This window comes from Plectropomus leopardus, chromosome 10 (genome assembly GCF_026936395.1).
Source record: "Plectropomus leopardus strain MGB_pleo_1.0 chromosome 10, ASM2693639v1, whole genome shotgun sequence".
NCBI lineage: Eukaryota > Metazoa > Chordata > Actinopteri > Perciformes > Serranidae > Plectropomus > Plectropomus leopardus.
In genome coordinates this window covers 7,646,274-7,661,262 of record NC_142185.1, presented here as the reverse complement: position 1 = coordinate 7,661,262, position 14,989 = coordinate 7,646,274, and the positions used below count along the sequence as shown (strand labels likewise).

Here is a 14,989-nt window from a genome sequence, read left to right as displayed (position 1 = left end):
TGAAACAATTTTACAACAAAAAACATTTTTTGATGTTTATAGAGAATGTTGCCCAAACTTTAATTTAAGTTTTAATTCATTTAAACTTTAATTAATTAATATTTTCAATGCAGTACTTTTACTTGAAACAAAGTATTTTTACAGCATTGTTACAGCTTGATAGGCTACATAAGATAACATGTAGATTTGGCACAATGAGAGTAAGCCTTCACATTCACACCATAGTATTGCAATAGTGGGGCCCTTCAGAGCAGGCTTTCGCCATCATAAACTGTGCTGTATGTTTGCCTGTAATATGTAATGCGCAGACTCTGTGAGAGAAAAAGGAAGTACACAGCCCACTGTACGTTACCCTGACGGAGTGACTTTGGCTCTCTGTTGATCATAACTCGGAAACTCTAATATTTCCTTTAAGAGTCGAATTTACTCCCGCAGAATTTGTTCAACAACAGGACAATACATAGAACCAAATAAAGGTAAGCATTGTGCGCTCAAAAACAGACTTTCCAGATGTGGAGAGGGTTTACTTTCGGTTTAGTACAGTAGCTGCCTACAGTCAATCATGCATGCATTTTTTCATGTTATACTGTATATGGTAAACGTTTAGTCACTTACAGGTCGAGGAGTTGAGGTTTTTATGCAACTAGTGGATAATCGCGTCGTATTTGGACTGTTCGGATGACGGAGCACTGTGGAGCTGTAACGCAACGCACATGCAAGCGGCGGAAATCCGGCTTTACGCGGAGAAAACGCACAAAACACGGATGAATTTAAAAGGAGAATGAACATTTTTTTGTCCTAGTACACATTGAAGGTCTCCCACGAGATCAGTTTTCCAGCTTTGGGTGCAGAGAATATAAACAAGTAAACAGGATGTGTTAAATGATGTTGGTCGTCCTCGTGTTACTTTGTTTCTACCTTTTGTGTATTCCTGTCCAGTAACTTAACAAAATAAGACTTAATACTTGTTCATTGTACTGTGCCATTACATTTAACATGTTCATGTTTGATTCTGGGTGAATTACTTTGCAGGAGAAATCCAGCAAATCCCCATTAAAGGAAAACGGATGCATTATTTTTAACCCGGACTCTGTTTTCCCTTGCTTTTGTGTCAAAGTGACAGATGTGAACAACAGTTTTTAAATTCTAATTCACCTGCCAATAAAAGAGAGGAGTGCAGCCAGCAACCATACAATGCCAGTAGTGTAACGAGATGGGGCAATTGTACACCGCCACTGTGCATCCATTTAAAGTGGTTATTTTTGCCACAGACATGCTCACATTGTCATTAGAAGTGTCTGAAGTGTCTCTTTACTTGTGTCTTGAAGAACTTAGTTTGGTTTTATATAAATTATTCGAAAAAAAGAAAACAACACCAACAACGTTTTGTGTTTCCAGTGTTGTCCTCCTGCAACAGGTAATGTCTCCTGAGTTTTCTGATTCTTCTCCTTGAGTGACTTGGACACAATAGTAAGTGCTTTTCAAACAAAATTGGTTCATGTATGTAGATTTTTTAAACATGGGTAAACCAGCTTAAAATAGGTAATAGACTCCGTTACCATTGTCATTAGATCAGAGTTTGTACAGAACTCTGCAGCAGAAGAGTAGGCTTTTCTGTATATGTTTTTGTTTTTTTTTTTTTTTTAAATATATTTGGTGTTTTACGTTCATTGTCATGGACAGGTAAGCAGCAGCATGGAGGCCAGTGAAAACTTTGTGGTAGTTGTGTCTTTATGTATATACTGTATATATCTCTTAATTGTTCAGTTTCTATTTCGAACTCGGTGCAGACTAATTTGGCTCTAAGTTTGAGCACACCTTGGGCAGACACTGACGGTATTTTTGTCTGTGGCATTTAATTTCATCTTGCCGGTTGAGGGGCTAAAATAAGCAGGTTCAATTGGGTGTTGTTTTGCCATCACTGCTGATCAGAGCTGGAGCTGATAAATTCCTGTAACTACTGCAGATTAATATGATGCATGTGTGAATGCAGATTGTAACTTTTCCTATTACATTAAAAAGCCAGATGTTAGCGGGTGTTAGCAGGGATTTTTATGCAGAGGAAAAAAAGGGTTCCAATAATAAACAGACCAAGTAGAGCGGAAGGTTAAGAGACCAATGATTCAAGCCTATCTATGGCAAAAGTTACCACTATTAATGGACACAAGGTAATGGTGAACAATTGCCCCATCCTGGCCGCAGTCCTCTCTCTGAAGACTGGACTAATTTCAAAAAATGTTGTTCACATCAGTCACTTAGACACAGAAACATGGGAAAATAATATCCAGGGTTGAAAAAAGATGACGTTACCCTTTAGGCCTGCCATATCTCTGTCAACTCCATCTGTTAAGAGCCTTGTGAAATATTTTCTGTCTCATTGCAGATCATGGACAAGCTGGTGTCACAGAAGGACAAACTCCCTTTGTGGCTTTCAAGTGACCCTGATTACATCCTGAGGCAGTGTGGGGATATTTTATCTATGAATGAATATTTCGGGGTACAGAATCAAGGCAGTCCACTAGATAAAATGAAAGCACTTGTGAAAATAATAATGCAAAAGGAAGGAGGCGCCCCTCAGCGCTTCTTGGACATTCTGCTGCAACATCAGGCACGCTACCAACAACTGCAGCAGTTTTTCAACTCCAACACTGAAGGTAAAGATCTGCCTGCACTGGATATACTGAGAGCTTTTGGATTTCATAAAGTTAGAGGTTCAAGGTTCACTTTTTTACATTTTATTATAAAGTTTCTAAAGGATGTCTGTTGTTAATATTTACAGGATCATCCAAACCAACAGTGTTTGCCAATAGTGGCAGTGTTGTTGATGTCAGAGAACTAACAAATGTCAAAGGAAAATCCCTCAACGCAAAGATTGAAACAATTACTGGTGCAGGAAGTCGTCTGACTGGTAAGCATTAATATTTCTCATATCTCTCACTTTTATTTCACTCAATGAAACAGACAGTTTAAAATTTATTTTAAGTTATTTCCTCTGGTATTTTCCATGAGTGAAAAGGGGCAGGGAGAAGATAATCTTATTTTACCAGCCCCTTTCTCAAAAATAAATCAAGAAATAAAAAAAGATGATCTGTCTGTGCAAATTATAAAACGATAGTTGTAAAATGCATTACTGTGCTTCAGCATAGCTCATTTACAACCATTTTTTCCCTTTAAACATGTTTTAATACAAGAGGGCAACATTTTAATTAGGTGCATTATTACGTCTTTCAGGAAATGCTGCTGGACAGGTCCCCCAAGCAGATTTCACTGCATGTGATGGAAGTGTGATCTGCGCTGGCAAAATGACCAATGTCGAGGTCGATGGTGACATAAATCTATCAATAAATGTGAAACCATCACAAGTATGTGCAGGTAATATTTTACTAACTGCTTACTGGTGATCAGTTTACATATTTATTCAGCTTATATATTCTGTCTGTAAATTTCAGCAAATTCTCCCAGGGAAGTTAGATGAGACACCGCCATACTCTCAGGTACATTGCATACACACACACAAACGCACGCACAAACGCACACACACACACACACACACACACACAAAGTGTGGAACAAACTCAAGGATGCCCTTTTTATGCAACGACAGTAGAGTCAAGCTGATCAGTTGGATTAGACAGATGAAGATAGTTCTCATTACCATTATGTTTGCTCAAGTGATTGCTTTTAAATGTTCTGTTTTAAGGAGCAATTCAATTCTACAAAAAGGGGATTTTCTGCCATTTTTGGCAGCTGTGACACCCAATCCGTGAGCTCACATTCAATGAGACTGCTTGGGATTAGTCAAACCAGCGTTTAGGCGGGAACTCCCCAACCATGGATATCCCTACTGCACAGGCAACCCTGTAAAAGCTGCGCAGCCACAATGCTGCCATTGTAAACACTGCGAGCGTGAAACACGCTGTAGTTCGCCGAGGTTAACATCACGTGCTGCTCATGCATGCAGTGTGTTCCAGGCGATACAGTGCAGTCTCTTTTCCTCTGTGCCACTGCACGCAAAGAGTAGCATGAGAGTCAAGAGCAGTCACTCTGCGGTAAAGCCATGGGAACAAAACGTCCCCAGCAATTCACTGCACAGCACACTGAATAGCAAAACAAAGAACAAAAAAAAAGACAGCAGCTCAACTTGTATAAATCTAAATTGACTGAGGGGTATTGGACTGATGATTTGAATTTCTGACTCTCAGGGGGAAGCCCTAAAGTTTATCCTATACAAAGCATGAGAGGGGACTACATACAGCCAGCGACAGGGCAAAGAATGATGTTTACACTCAGGCTGACACAATCATTAAGGACTATAAACACCACCTGCTGTCTTTTACAGGGCCCTGCTGTGGAAACGGTCACTGAGCACAAGGTGGAACTCATTGACTGCCTGAGGGCGGATCACTCCTTCATTCTGCAGCATGTGCATGCCAAACACATCGTCACGGACAGACAGTATCAGAATCTGAAGCATATCTCACAGCCAGAACAAACTGTGACTAATCTGATTGATCAAGTGATTATGAACGGTCAAAATTCCTGCTCTCTTTTTCTTGATGTTCTCAATGAGCCTGATATTGTCACAACTTATCCACAGCTCAGAGAAATTACTCAAAAAATGGTGCTAAGCAATAGTGGAACCAGTGTATAAGCCATTATTTGAAATGCGGCTGAAAAAGACAACTGTAGGCCAACTTTTGGAAAATTTGGTTGTGAAGATATGTGAAGTTTTACTTGTTTGCCATTAACATAATTATAAACTGGTGTATTCATGTGTGGTTGTACTTTTATATCAACATCCTTTTTTGTATTTATCCTTATAAATTGTACTTCTGATTTCTATTTTACGCATAGTGAGCCTTCTCCACTCTGAGTCTGAAAGCGAGGTAGTTTCCACAGGAAATGTAAAGGGAGGGGGCCAAAGGTTGTTCTATAACAGTCACATACACAGGATGGTCAGTTCTTTGTGCTTTGTCTCAGCTGGAGTAAGAGTCTCTCTTGATGGGATATTTTTAAAAAAGCTGGTTTATACCAGCAATGTACCCGTATTAAAAGAATGGTGCTAATATATATATATATTTTTTTAAAGATAAAAAAAGCAGGTTTGTGGGTTGAGTCCTTGTCAGGCAAGAGCAGGCATGTTGTGCTTGCAGAGCACACCAGACCATCCTGGGTGTGTTTGTTGTTGTTCTGGGACACCTTGTCAATTTACACCTACATGAATTGTGCCTTTTCAAAATACACTTATGTTTTCACAAGAAGTGTATAGTCTCTGTTGATAACATGCATACAGGTTGTATTTTTAAATAAACACACAACTTTGGTAAAACACCTCGTGTTTACGTTTATTTCTTTTTGTGCAACAATCACACGAGTAGGTTTAGGCAACAAAAGCATGTGGTTAGCTTTAGAAAAAATCGTAATGGTTTGGCTTTACATTCATACAGGAAGCAAACACCATCCTCCCACATGAAGGTGTTGTGTCTGACGCTCTTGAGACTGGATCAAATTAATCTCAACTGATAAATACTTTGAACTTTACTTTGTTCCCTCAGACAGCAACACCAACAAACTCAAGTCAGTTCCAGAATTAGGAGTCTCCTCCTCCTCTTGATAGAGTCATACCTGCCTGATTCTACTGGTATCTGGTTCAAACTGGACTTCAAGGACTCATGGACAAGCCTGGGCATGTCTGCCACCAGTAAATCAGACATTTTGCCTGATGAATACCCTCTTGGGGTAAAATGTGTCTGTTGCAGTCAAATATTCGGAGCTATACAGCTATACTCTCTTTATAATGTTTATTTTATGGCATGGCCAAATTTACTGTTTACATAGGGATAGGTTGTATTTATCAGTCGTAATGCTTGCATTGATATTGTGTGTGTGTTTGTGTTTCTCTGCAACATTTTAAACAAGTAGGGTGTAGGGTATGCATAATCCAAAAAAAACATCTATGTGCTGGGTCAAACAATCAAACTAGGCAAGAATCAGACAGGAGATCTAAACACTGTTAAAGCACCTAGCAATTTAAATTGTGTAACATGTCAGCTAACAGAGGTCTTGTTTCAGGCATTGTCAAATCACCAGCACAAAGCAGAGCAAGCAATATATACAGGCACAAACACATTCCTCTCCCAGGTGGTTGTGATTAGCTTGATTTAGAGTCAGTCCACTCTTGGGTTGAAACAGTCAGGTTGGGCCACATGGAGAACAAAATTCCATGAGCCAGAAACTACTAAAACAATACAATAAAATACCATGCTTAATACATCAGAACCTGCATCAAATTTATGTCACAGATAATTCAAAAGACACATACTATAAAAACTACTGTGAAGAAAAAAAGAACATGTCAAGCAAAAAATAAAATAAAACAGAAGATGGATAAACTTGCCCAAAAAGACTTTAAGGTGGTAGTTCAGATTTTTTTGAGTAGGGTTGTATGAGGTACTACTATGAACTACCGCATAGTTAGTGTATTACCTACAGCAGATGTCTGTATTAGGCAAAACAGCAGGGGTGCCAAAATGGAAGATATACAGTCTACCTCTGTGGATGGTGCACATCAGCATAATGTATTTTAGTCCCCAAAGAAAGTCCCACCTAAAACAAAAGTACAACAGATTATGTGTATGCAATATTTAGAGTATTTTTTTACTACTTTACCTTTCAATCAGACAGCCCAATTCCACCATGTAACATTTATATATAGCACTCAATAATACAAACAAACTCATCAAGGCAGCAGTAGAGCCAAAAATCAGTGAGACCAAATTACTGTTTTTGTGTGTGTGTGTATATATATATATATATATATATATATATATATATATATATATATATATATATATATATAAACTGATAGCTTTTGTATTTTTACTAGAGTCTGGATGAGTAAATGAATAGCGTGCACACTGGGTACATTTCAAACTGCCATCTGGAATACCTGATAAAAAATGAGTCAGTCACTGTGGTAGGGCTGATAAGGAGGAAGTTGGTTGTGGGTGGGTCGACTGTAACTATGAGATCATGTTGTTTGGATTATCTTTGTAAGCAACACGTTGGTGCCAGTCATTTTCTATTAAACTGAAATGTTGCACCATAAACATTTCTGGTAGCTTTTAATACAGTATGCAGATCTCCTGTCTGATTTTTACAACATTTAAAACAAACAAGTTAGAGGGAATGTGGCATGTTTTATTTTTTCAAATTTGGGAGCTGTTATGATGCAGATTCTGTAAATCCTTTAGGTTTCAAAGAGTTTTTGTTTTGGAGCCACAGTGTTTCCCACTGATTTTCATTTTCTGTAAAATTCCTGGGGTCAGTGTGAGGTGTGAGGATTTAAATTTAAGAGAACAGATGCTAACAGATGCTAAGAGTTCTAGACAGATTTAGCCTTTATACCTTTTAAAGTTCAGCAGATTAATGCTTTTAAATATTAAATGTATGCCCTCACATCATTTTAGAGGTTTGAAAATCCCCCAACACTTCACCTAGGGCCCTGGAGGAGCTAGACACAGCACTGGCTTACTCGTTCTTGCCACGTGGAATCTATAGGTCTACTTCCTCATTCTTTACCTCTGCCTTCCTCTTAGCTTGAGCTGAGTTGGGTGAGAAGACGTAGAGAGCAGCAAGCTTTTTGTTTCGCTCGATCATCGGCTGGAAACGTTTCAAAAAGTTTGTCTTCAGACTCATTTTTATTCCGGCAGTTTTTGTTCGATTACTGTACGGTCAGTCACACCACATCAAGGTAGGTTTTGTGCCTTGTTTGTTCTGTCATTAATGTAATAGACTCTCTACATGTTGACCTAGTTTTTGGCACGCAGCCATGTAAGTCTTCTAACAGAAGATGCATACAGAAATCTTTACATTTTTTTTCTATTAAGAATACTTTTTAAAAACATTGCAGTCATTTAAAGATGCATTTAATTTAAGTTATTTCAAAGTTCAAAGTTCAAAGTGTGGATTTCTTTTTTATTTGCACATTGTGTTCAGCATGATTTTTCCACCTAATAGTACAAAGTCCTGGCAGGGAATACAACAGTATTTTGTGATGTTTTCAGACGGTCCTGTGTTCAGTTCTTTGAGCTTTGCGTGCAGCAGATTTAAAGAATGTTACTGACAAGTAAACAGGATGTGTTCAGTTGATGGTTGTCATCCCTAGAATGTCTACTTCTTCCTGTCTAGTAACTTCACAGATGCCAGAGGCCTCAGACTTTTACATTTTATTCTGTAATTACATAAAACATAATCACTTTTGTTTCAGGATGAATGATTTGAAATTAATTATCAAACCCAGTTTAAACTCGGGGCGTGCCAACTGACATTTACTGTTACGTAATATACTGTCTATGGCTAAGTACCTTATACAACTCCACTTGAAACATTCTCAACTATTGCTCTAACACAAAGGCAGTTTGACAGACATCAAGGGTAAAGTCCCCCTTTTTAGGTGGGACTTTTTTCAGGTGGCTAAAATACTTACTGGTCAAAGAATGTTTTAAGGATGTTTATTATTTCAAATAATGGTCTTATAAATTTAAATGATTTCTAAGACATGACGTTTTAACTGCAACACTCTGAGGATGTTTTGGTGATGCTGAGAGGTTCCCACATTGTTACATGAGAACAAAGGAACAACATTTTAAAAGCAACATTCAGAAAATGTTATTGAGGACTGAGATTACAGAATGTTTTCTTTTTTATGAAAATGTTATGTAATGTGATATAATAACGACAAAAAAGTAAATAAATAACATTTTTTGATATTTATAGAGAATGTTTACCCGAACTTTAAGAAGAACATTCTGGGAATATAAAGAAAACTTGCTGCTGAAAATGTTATCAAGACGTTCAGTGGTTGTATTCAAATATTCTAAGAACATTTTTAGAATAAAAAAATGCTAGCAGGGACTCTGCTTATCTTCAATGTCCGACTCTGGCCTGGTTCTCCAGCTGACTGATATGTACTATATATAATATATTTTATTTATGGATAAGTAACCCATAAAACCCCACTTCAAAAAATCTGAGCTATCTCTTTTACAGAAAGGCAGTTTGACAGATATGTTGTGATGGGGATTTGTTTGTTTTCTGCAAAATAACTGACTTCAAATCATTTACCCAGAGTGGAAAATGATTATCTTTTATATAATTACACAACACGATGCAAAAGTCTAAAGCCTGTAAAATTACTGGATAGGAAAACACAAAAAGTAGACATTCCGGAAATGGTGACCACAACCAACTAAACACATCTTGTTTACTTGATACCCTATATAAAAAAAAAATCCAAACTATCCCTCGTAATATTTTGTCATTGCAGATCATGGACTGGTTGAGGCCAATTCTGGATGGAATTCGGGCTATCTATAACTGGATTCCAGGTGACTCTAATTACATCCAGGCTATCTATACATGGATTTCAGGTGACTCTGATTACGTTGTTAAGTGTATGGATATTTTATGTATGATTGACTTTCTAAGGGTACAATAGCAAAGCAGCACACATTAGACAAGATCAGTAAGATCCTTTTAAAATAATTATTCAAAAGGGTACAAAAAAGGACATTCTGAGGCAGAAACTGCTTTTCAACCCTAACCCTGAAGTTAAAAAACAGCCTGTAAAATAATAGACAGCCCTTGTCTGCATTCTACATGCAATTAGTGAGACTCAAAATGCATTTGGCTTAAATCAAAGCAGAAGTTTCACCTTAATTTTTCTATAAATTGTTGTGAAATCTTCTAAGAAACGGTGCAACACAAATTTGACAAGTTGTTATGTTTTACAGGGTCAGCAACACCAAGAACAAATGTTGATAGTGGCGGTGTTGTTACCAACAGAAAGATTGACAATGTTAAAGCAAAAAACTTCACCGCCAGGACTGAAACAGTGAGTGCTCCAGGAAATCCTTCATGTGGTAAGCATTCATAATTCTTATTTATTCTTATTCCCTGAATTTAATTTATTTATTTACTGGTGTATTAGACAAGGACAATGCAGTGAACATAGTAAGAAGTTTGAGAAAAACTTACTGATGTGTTGCATATAGGGCTTCTAGCCAAGGCTATTTTGCAACCCCTGTCCCTGGTTGGGCTTTTCTATCTTAGAATTAAACAAGACAAAAACAAAACATATCACAAAACGTAACATCCTAAAACATGCATCAAATTAGACACATAACAAATGATAAAAGTTGTAAACTATGCTGCAGTGCTTCAGTTAAGCTCATTTACAGCTTCATTTTGGTTGGGGCCTTTCTTTCTTTTTTTTTTTTTTTAAAAGTTGCAATTTGTAAACATGGCCAGAATTTTAGTTTTAAACAAGAAAAATCAACAGAATGTAAAGTAGCAAATATTTTGACGTTATATCAAATAAGTCTATGTGTTGTGATGCAGCGATATCTGCTGAAATTAACATGTTAATCAAATTAACATGCTGTTTTGTATTACTTGTACAGCTGTGATGTTTTGTCTGCACTCAGTACAATATTAGAGGACAAAGTAGAGAAGTGAGTGTTTTTCTTAATACAACCAGATTTTTACCCCTCTTCCACATAGTGGTTGGCCTTTAAAAAACAAACAAACAAACAAAAAAAACAATAACTGATGACTGTACATTTAGACTGTATGTACTAAACAGCAACCTCCAAGCCTAAAAACTTTAGCTAATGCTAAAGTGCCAAAAACTGCAGTTCCTCTAATGGCTACTTGAGGTTAGCTCCAAAACAGAGTCAATTCCCGTAGGGCCCGAGGTTAAAATGCCCAACTAACAGCAAAAATAATCATGTTTATAGCCTGGTGCAAAAATTATTTTGGTCTCTATAGCTAATTTCAACGATCACAACAACTGTACAAGGGGTATATTTTTTAAACCAATCAGTTTAAATTCTTAAAAAGCATAAAGTTACGCATATTGAGAAGTGCGCAGCACAGTCCTTATGTTTACACAACATATTTGAGTCATACTAGTCATATTTGACTAGTTCTGATTTAAAATGGACTGGTCTATTAGGCATCATTACAGTCTGTGACTGAACTATTAAACAAAGTTTAAAAAACAAAATTATAGTTATCCTTGATAGTGCTACATCTTTGGAGTTGAAGGTTGAGTTGATTAAAATCAGCAGCAACTATGAATATTCCATCCAGTTTCTTGGTGATGTTGCTGCTAATGGCATTGTTCAATTGTTCAGTGCATTTTTTTTAAACTTGCATCAGTCTTGTGTCTAAATGGAACCCAAAAGGTCAGTCCATCCAGTGCAACAGCTTGATGTCAGGTGTTAACCATGTCTCTGTGAAGATGTGTGCAGAGCAGTCCTAGATCTCCCCTAGCTAAGTAAGCCAAAAGCACATCTCATGCACTTCACTCTCCTGCAATCAGACACCAGACAGAGGAAGGCTTGGTAGAGGAACAGCTCCCACACCAAGTCAGGCCAGCCTTACTGTGATACCGACTCTTCTCCCTCTCTTTGTCCGGCACTTTCAGTTTAAATTCTCCCCTCCAGTCCGACTGGCTTGTTGGCGTATGCCGTCGGTGGGGACCCTTTTGCGATCCGCTGCATTCAGTCCAAGCCCAACACAACTTTTCCCAATGCTGATAAGTGCCACTCTATCATAGAAAAGTCTTGCTTCTGCCGAAAGAGCCATGGTGTTGAAAAAACATTGCTGAATGAGCCTTAATCGCATCTCATCCACTTTTTTCTCCCGCGAGCAGACATTAGACAGAAGAAGGCTTGGAAGAGAAGCAGCTCTCGGTCCAAGTCGGGCCAGCCTCACCCTGATACCGGCTCTCCTCGCACTCTTCATTTAGTGCCTGCGGTTTTGTTTCTCCCCTCTGGTCTGACTCGCCGTTTGGCACATGCCACCGGTGAAGATCCTCACGCGATCTGCTGCATTTAATCTAAACCCAACACAACTTCTCCGGATGTTGATAAGTGCCACTCTATCAAAGAATCGTTGTGCTTCAGCAGAAGGGGCCATGGTTTTAAAAAAATAGACAAAACAAAACAATAACAAAAAAATAGTAAGGTTTGCTGAGCTACTGTTTGCTGCATCTACATGTGCTGCCATTGTCATAGCATTCAGTCTATGGTATGGATTCAGTAGAAGACTGAATTATTAAATATCTTTTGGTTCACTATATTGCAATCACTTGGAATTACTGTTATGAGATGAGACAAGATTGGAAGGTTTAAAGGACATTGCAAGGTTTATTGCATCTCACTATACACAATCTTCAACAGGGGGGAGGAGGGTGTGAGGAGGTCTACTGGTGCCCCCTATTTTACTGAAGCATGTTGCCAGGCAGTACACACGCTACCTTTAAACATAGGTTTTAATAGTATCAAGCATCAAAGTGTTAAGCTTTTTTCCCTTTTTCAGGAGATGCTGGACAGAATTCTGGAGCAGATTTTGATGCACGTGGTGGCGGTGCAATCTGTGTTGACCAAATAACTAACAGCACTTTTGATGGTGATGTAGATTTTTCAACGATTGTGAAACCAGCACAAGTAAGTGCAGTTCACATTTTACCAACTTCTGCTACATGTTTACTTTATATATTCTGCCTGGAAATTTTAACAAATTCTAACATTGCTTTCCCCTCAGGGACAGTAGACAAGACACTGGCATCCGCTCAGGTACAGTATATACACACACACACACAGTTGTGGTAGAAACCCTTACACTCTAAAATGTACATTTCTAGGTCAGTAAATTAGGAGTTTTTATAATTACCCAGTGTGCATGAAACTTAGGGATGCCTTTTTTATGCCTCTGCAGTTCAGAGTTTTGCTGAAGAGTTGGACTAACCCAATTGTGGTGGAAGGGGGATCCCCAAGGCCCAGCGTGTATCCTGCATCACTTGTTCTCTACTTATACCAGCCATCACAAAATTCTTGTCTCTGATCAACAGGAACTGTCTTCACTTTCCATTTCTTTCATACTTCAGTGAATTTACTTGATAGATCATTAGTCAGTTGTATAGCCATGTACGTACATGTTCTGCCTGTGCTGCTGTGTATTTGGTGACTTGTGTGAGTTTCTAAGATATATGAAAGTGTTTAAGCCACAAATCGTTGAATCAACCCCTTTAGGCTAATATAAGATGTAGAAAAAAGTGCAAGAGAGAACTGACGATAGTCGTGGCATTATGTTTTTGAGTTGTCCGTCCATTCACCTGTTTTGTAAATGTGATTTCGTCAAGAATACACTGGGACAAATATCCTCCTGGAATCAGTGATGAACCAACTGAAATTTAGTGGCTTAATGTCACTGTGACCTTGATCTGTGTCACTCTTGTGGACTGGATGTTTCAGAAGGCATTAAAGGGAGTTTCCATAAATTTGGAAGAAAAAAACATACAAAAACATTCCACTTAGACTCAAAAATGAACTAATTAGAATTTGGTGAACAAAGGTCACTGTGACTTCATAAAACATGTTCTTGGCCATAACCCATGAATTTATAGTCACATTATGACAAACTTTCACACAAATGTCAATTAGAAATTAATAACGAAGTGATGATATTTTAAATCCAAAATGTCAAAAATAAGCTTCTGTGTGATATCACAATGTTCTTCAAAAACACTTTTTTGGCCATTACTTAACGTTAACAAGGGAAGGAGGACATTGGTGACACTGTCCATCATGAAACTGCAGTGATTGTATAGGTCTTCTACGCTGCCTGGTAGAAGACGTGTGAAGCATCCACGTTTTAGAATTTGTAGCTTCTTTGCAGCAGCATCCATATTTGAAGAATTGTCTACTGTCATGGCTACATATGATTAGATGCAAACATGGATGTTAGCTGCAACTGGTGTTTAGCAGAGGCATGCAAAAGCAAAGCATGCAGTATATCCAAGTTTCTTTTTGGATACTCTTGTTGTAATCTTTCATTCACTTTCAGATCTCTATGTTTTTTTGACACAGTTCCTCCTCTTTAAAGTAGAACTTAGTTTTCTTTTCTGTTTTTGATTGCTTTGATTAATCTCAATGGCAGTTTAGCTTTGCTTTAAAAAATCACTGTTTAAAAAAACATTTGTAATTGTTTATCATCACTACTAAATAAAAACAAGTAGACTGTTGTGGTCTATTGAAAGACATTCATAGCTTCTGTTCTTGGACATTGACCAACTTTGCATCAATGGTTTCTAAATTAACTTAATTGATTTCTTGCATTGTGAGAATACTGCTACTTGCATTATTTTGGTTATTGTCACTCAGTATCTAAGTGATTAAATACACCAGTAAAGACATTTATTATTGTTTAACACAGGTGCACCACTGCATTGCTTTCAGCCTCATATTTTTGTGATAATCCAGCTGATGGGCAGGTGGTCATGAATCCTAAAATAATCCTAATACCCATTCTATGATGCTGTTGTCACACCTCCTTTGCTTCTGTCATGCCAGTTCTGTCAATTGTCATTCCAATGCAAACCAGTTGATACTCTACTCTATTTACCTCCAGCCTTTGTCACATCTATTGTTCCTTCCACTGAGCTCATCAGGAGTCCTGCTGCATCTCCCATCATCCAGCCAGCTCTATTCATGTCTTCACCACCAACCTGATTTAGAAAAGCCCAATTAAACTTGCATTTTGGCCTTTTTGGTCCTGTTGTCTTGTTTTAACTACAAAGCTCCCATGCAGCACATTCTCAGTCATCCACTCTCCACTACTTTACAGATGCCTCCTGCCTATTTGTTTCACTTTCTTTGATTATTTTGTGTTTAATTATCGCTCTTTTTGTTGGCATAACCATAAGTCTCCTGTCACAGGGCCAGGTGGTGACAGATGACAACCATTCTAACCATGGCATCAAAACTTCCGTTAATTATGACAGCATAACATTTGGGTCTCATCACCAAAGCGTCTTAACAATTTATTCTGCACCATGTAATAAATGTAACTGTAAACTCTTAATGACAGCTCTCCTGATTGAAATACAGTATCCCACTGTAACAGTGTACTTCCACTTGCA

General features: G+C 37.9%; 2 protein-coding genes across 4 annotated transcripts; both read left to right on the top strand.

Moving 5' to 3' along the window:
• Positions 1-308: 308 nt before the first annotated feature.
• On the top strand, positions 309-5,331 carry LOC121948634 (uncharacterized). Its single transcript, XM_042494033.2, has 6 exons — positions 309-476; positions 2,384-2,654; positions 2,780-2,908; positions 3,232-3,362; positions 3,450-3,494; positions 4,340-5,331. The coding sequence occupies exons 2-6, from the start codon at positions 2,387-2,389 to the stop codon at positions 4,649-4,651; spliced, it is 885 nt and encodes a 294-aa protein (XP_042349967.2). The 5' UTR covers positions 309-476; positions 2,384-2,386; the 3' UTR covers positions 4,652-5,331.
• Positions 5,332-7,491: 2,160 nt separating this feature from the next.
• Positions 7,492-14,110, top strand: LOC121949289 (uncharacterized). 3 transcript variants are annotated; one of them, XM_088082969.1, is made up of 6 exons: positions 7,492-7,753; positions 9,329-9,431; positions 9,795-9,923; positions 12,391-12,515; positions 12,613-12,644; positions 12,787-14,110. In XM_088082969.1, exons 2-5 carry the CDS (start codon positions 9,332-9,334, stop codon positions 12,619-12,621), a joined length of 363 nt encoding a protein of 120 aa, XP_087939095.1. In that variant the 5' UTR covers positions 7,492-7,753; positions 9,329-9,331; the 3' UTR covers positions 12,622-12,644; positions 12,787-14,110. The 3 variants fall into 3 exon arrangements, with proteins under 3 accessions (XP_087939095.1, XP_087939094.1, XP_087939096.1); XM_088082968.1 differs by having other exon boundaries at positions 7,562-7,753; positions 12,388-12,515; XM_088082970.1 differs by having other exon boundaries at positions 7,566-7,753; positions 9,329-9,389; positions 12,388-12,515.
• The last annotated feature ends 879 nt before the right edge of the window (positions 14,111-14,989 follow it).

Coding starts and splice junctions, on each gene's coding strand:
- LOC121948634 (XM_042494033.2), top strand. CDS start 2,387: ATGGACAAGCTGGTGTCACAGAAGGACAAACTCCCTTTGTGGCTTTCA. Junction 2,655..2,779: donor TTTCAACTCCAACACTGAAG/GTAAAGATCTGC, acceptor TAATATTTACAG/GATCATCCAAACCAACAGTG. Junction 3,363..3,449: donor TAAATGTGAAACCATCACAA/GTATGTGCAGGT, acceptor TGTAAATTTCAG/CAAATTCTCCCAGGGAAGTT.
- LOC121949289 (XM_088082968.1), top strand. CDS start 9,332: ATGGACTGGTTGAGGCCAATTCTGGATGGAATTCGGGCTATCTATAAC. Junction 9,432..9,794: donor TATCTATACATGGATTTCAG/GTGACTCTGATT, acceptor TATGTTTTACAG/GGTCAGCAACACCAAGAACA. Junction 9,924..12,387: donor TCCAGGAAATCCTTCATGTG/GTAAGCATTCAT, acceptor TCCCTTTTTCAG/GAGATGCTGGACAGAATTCT.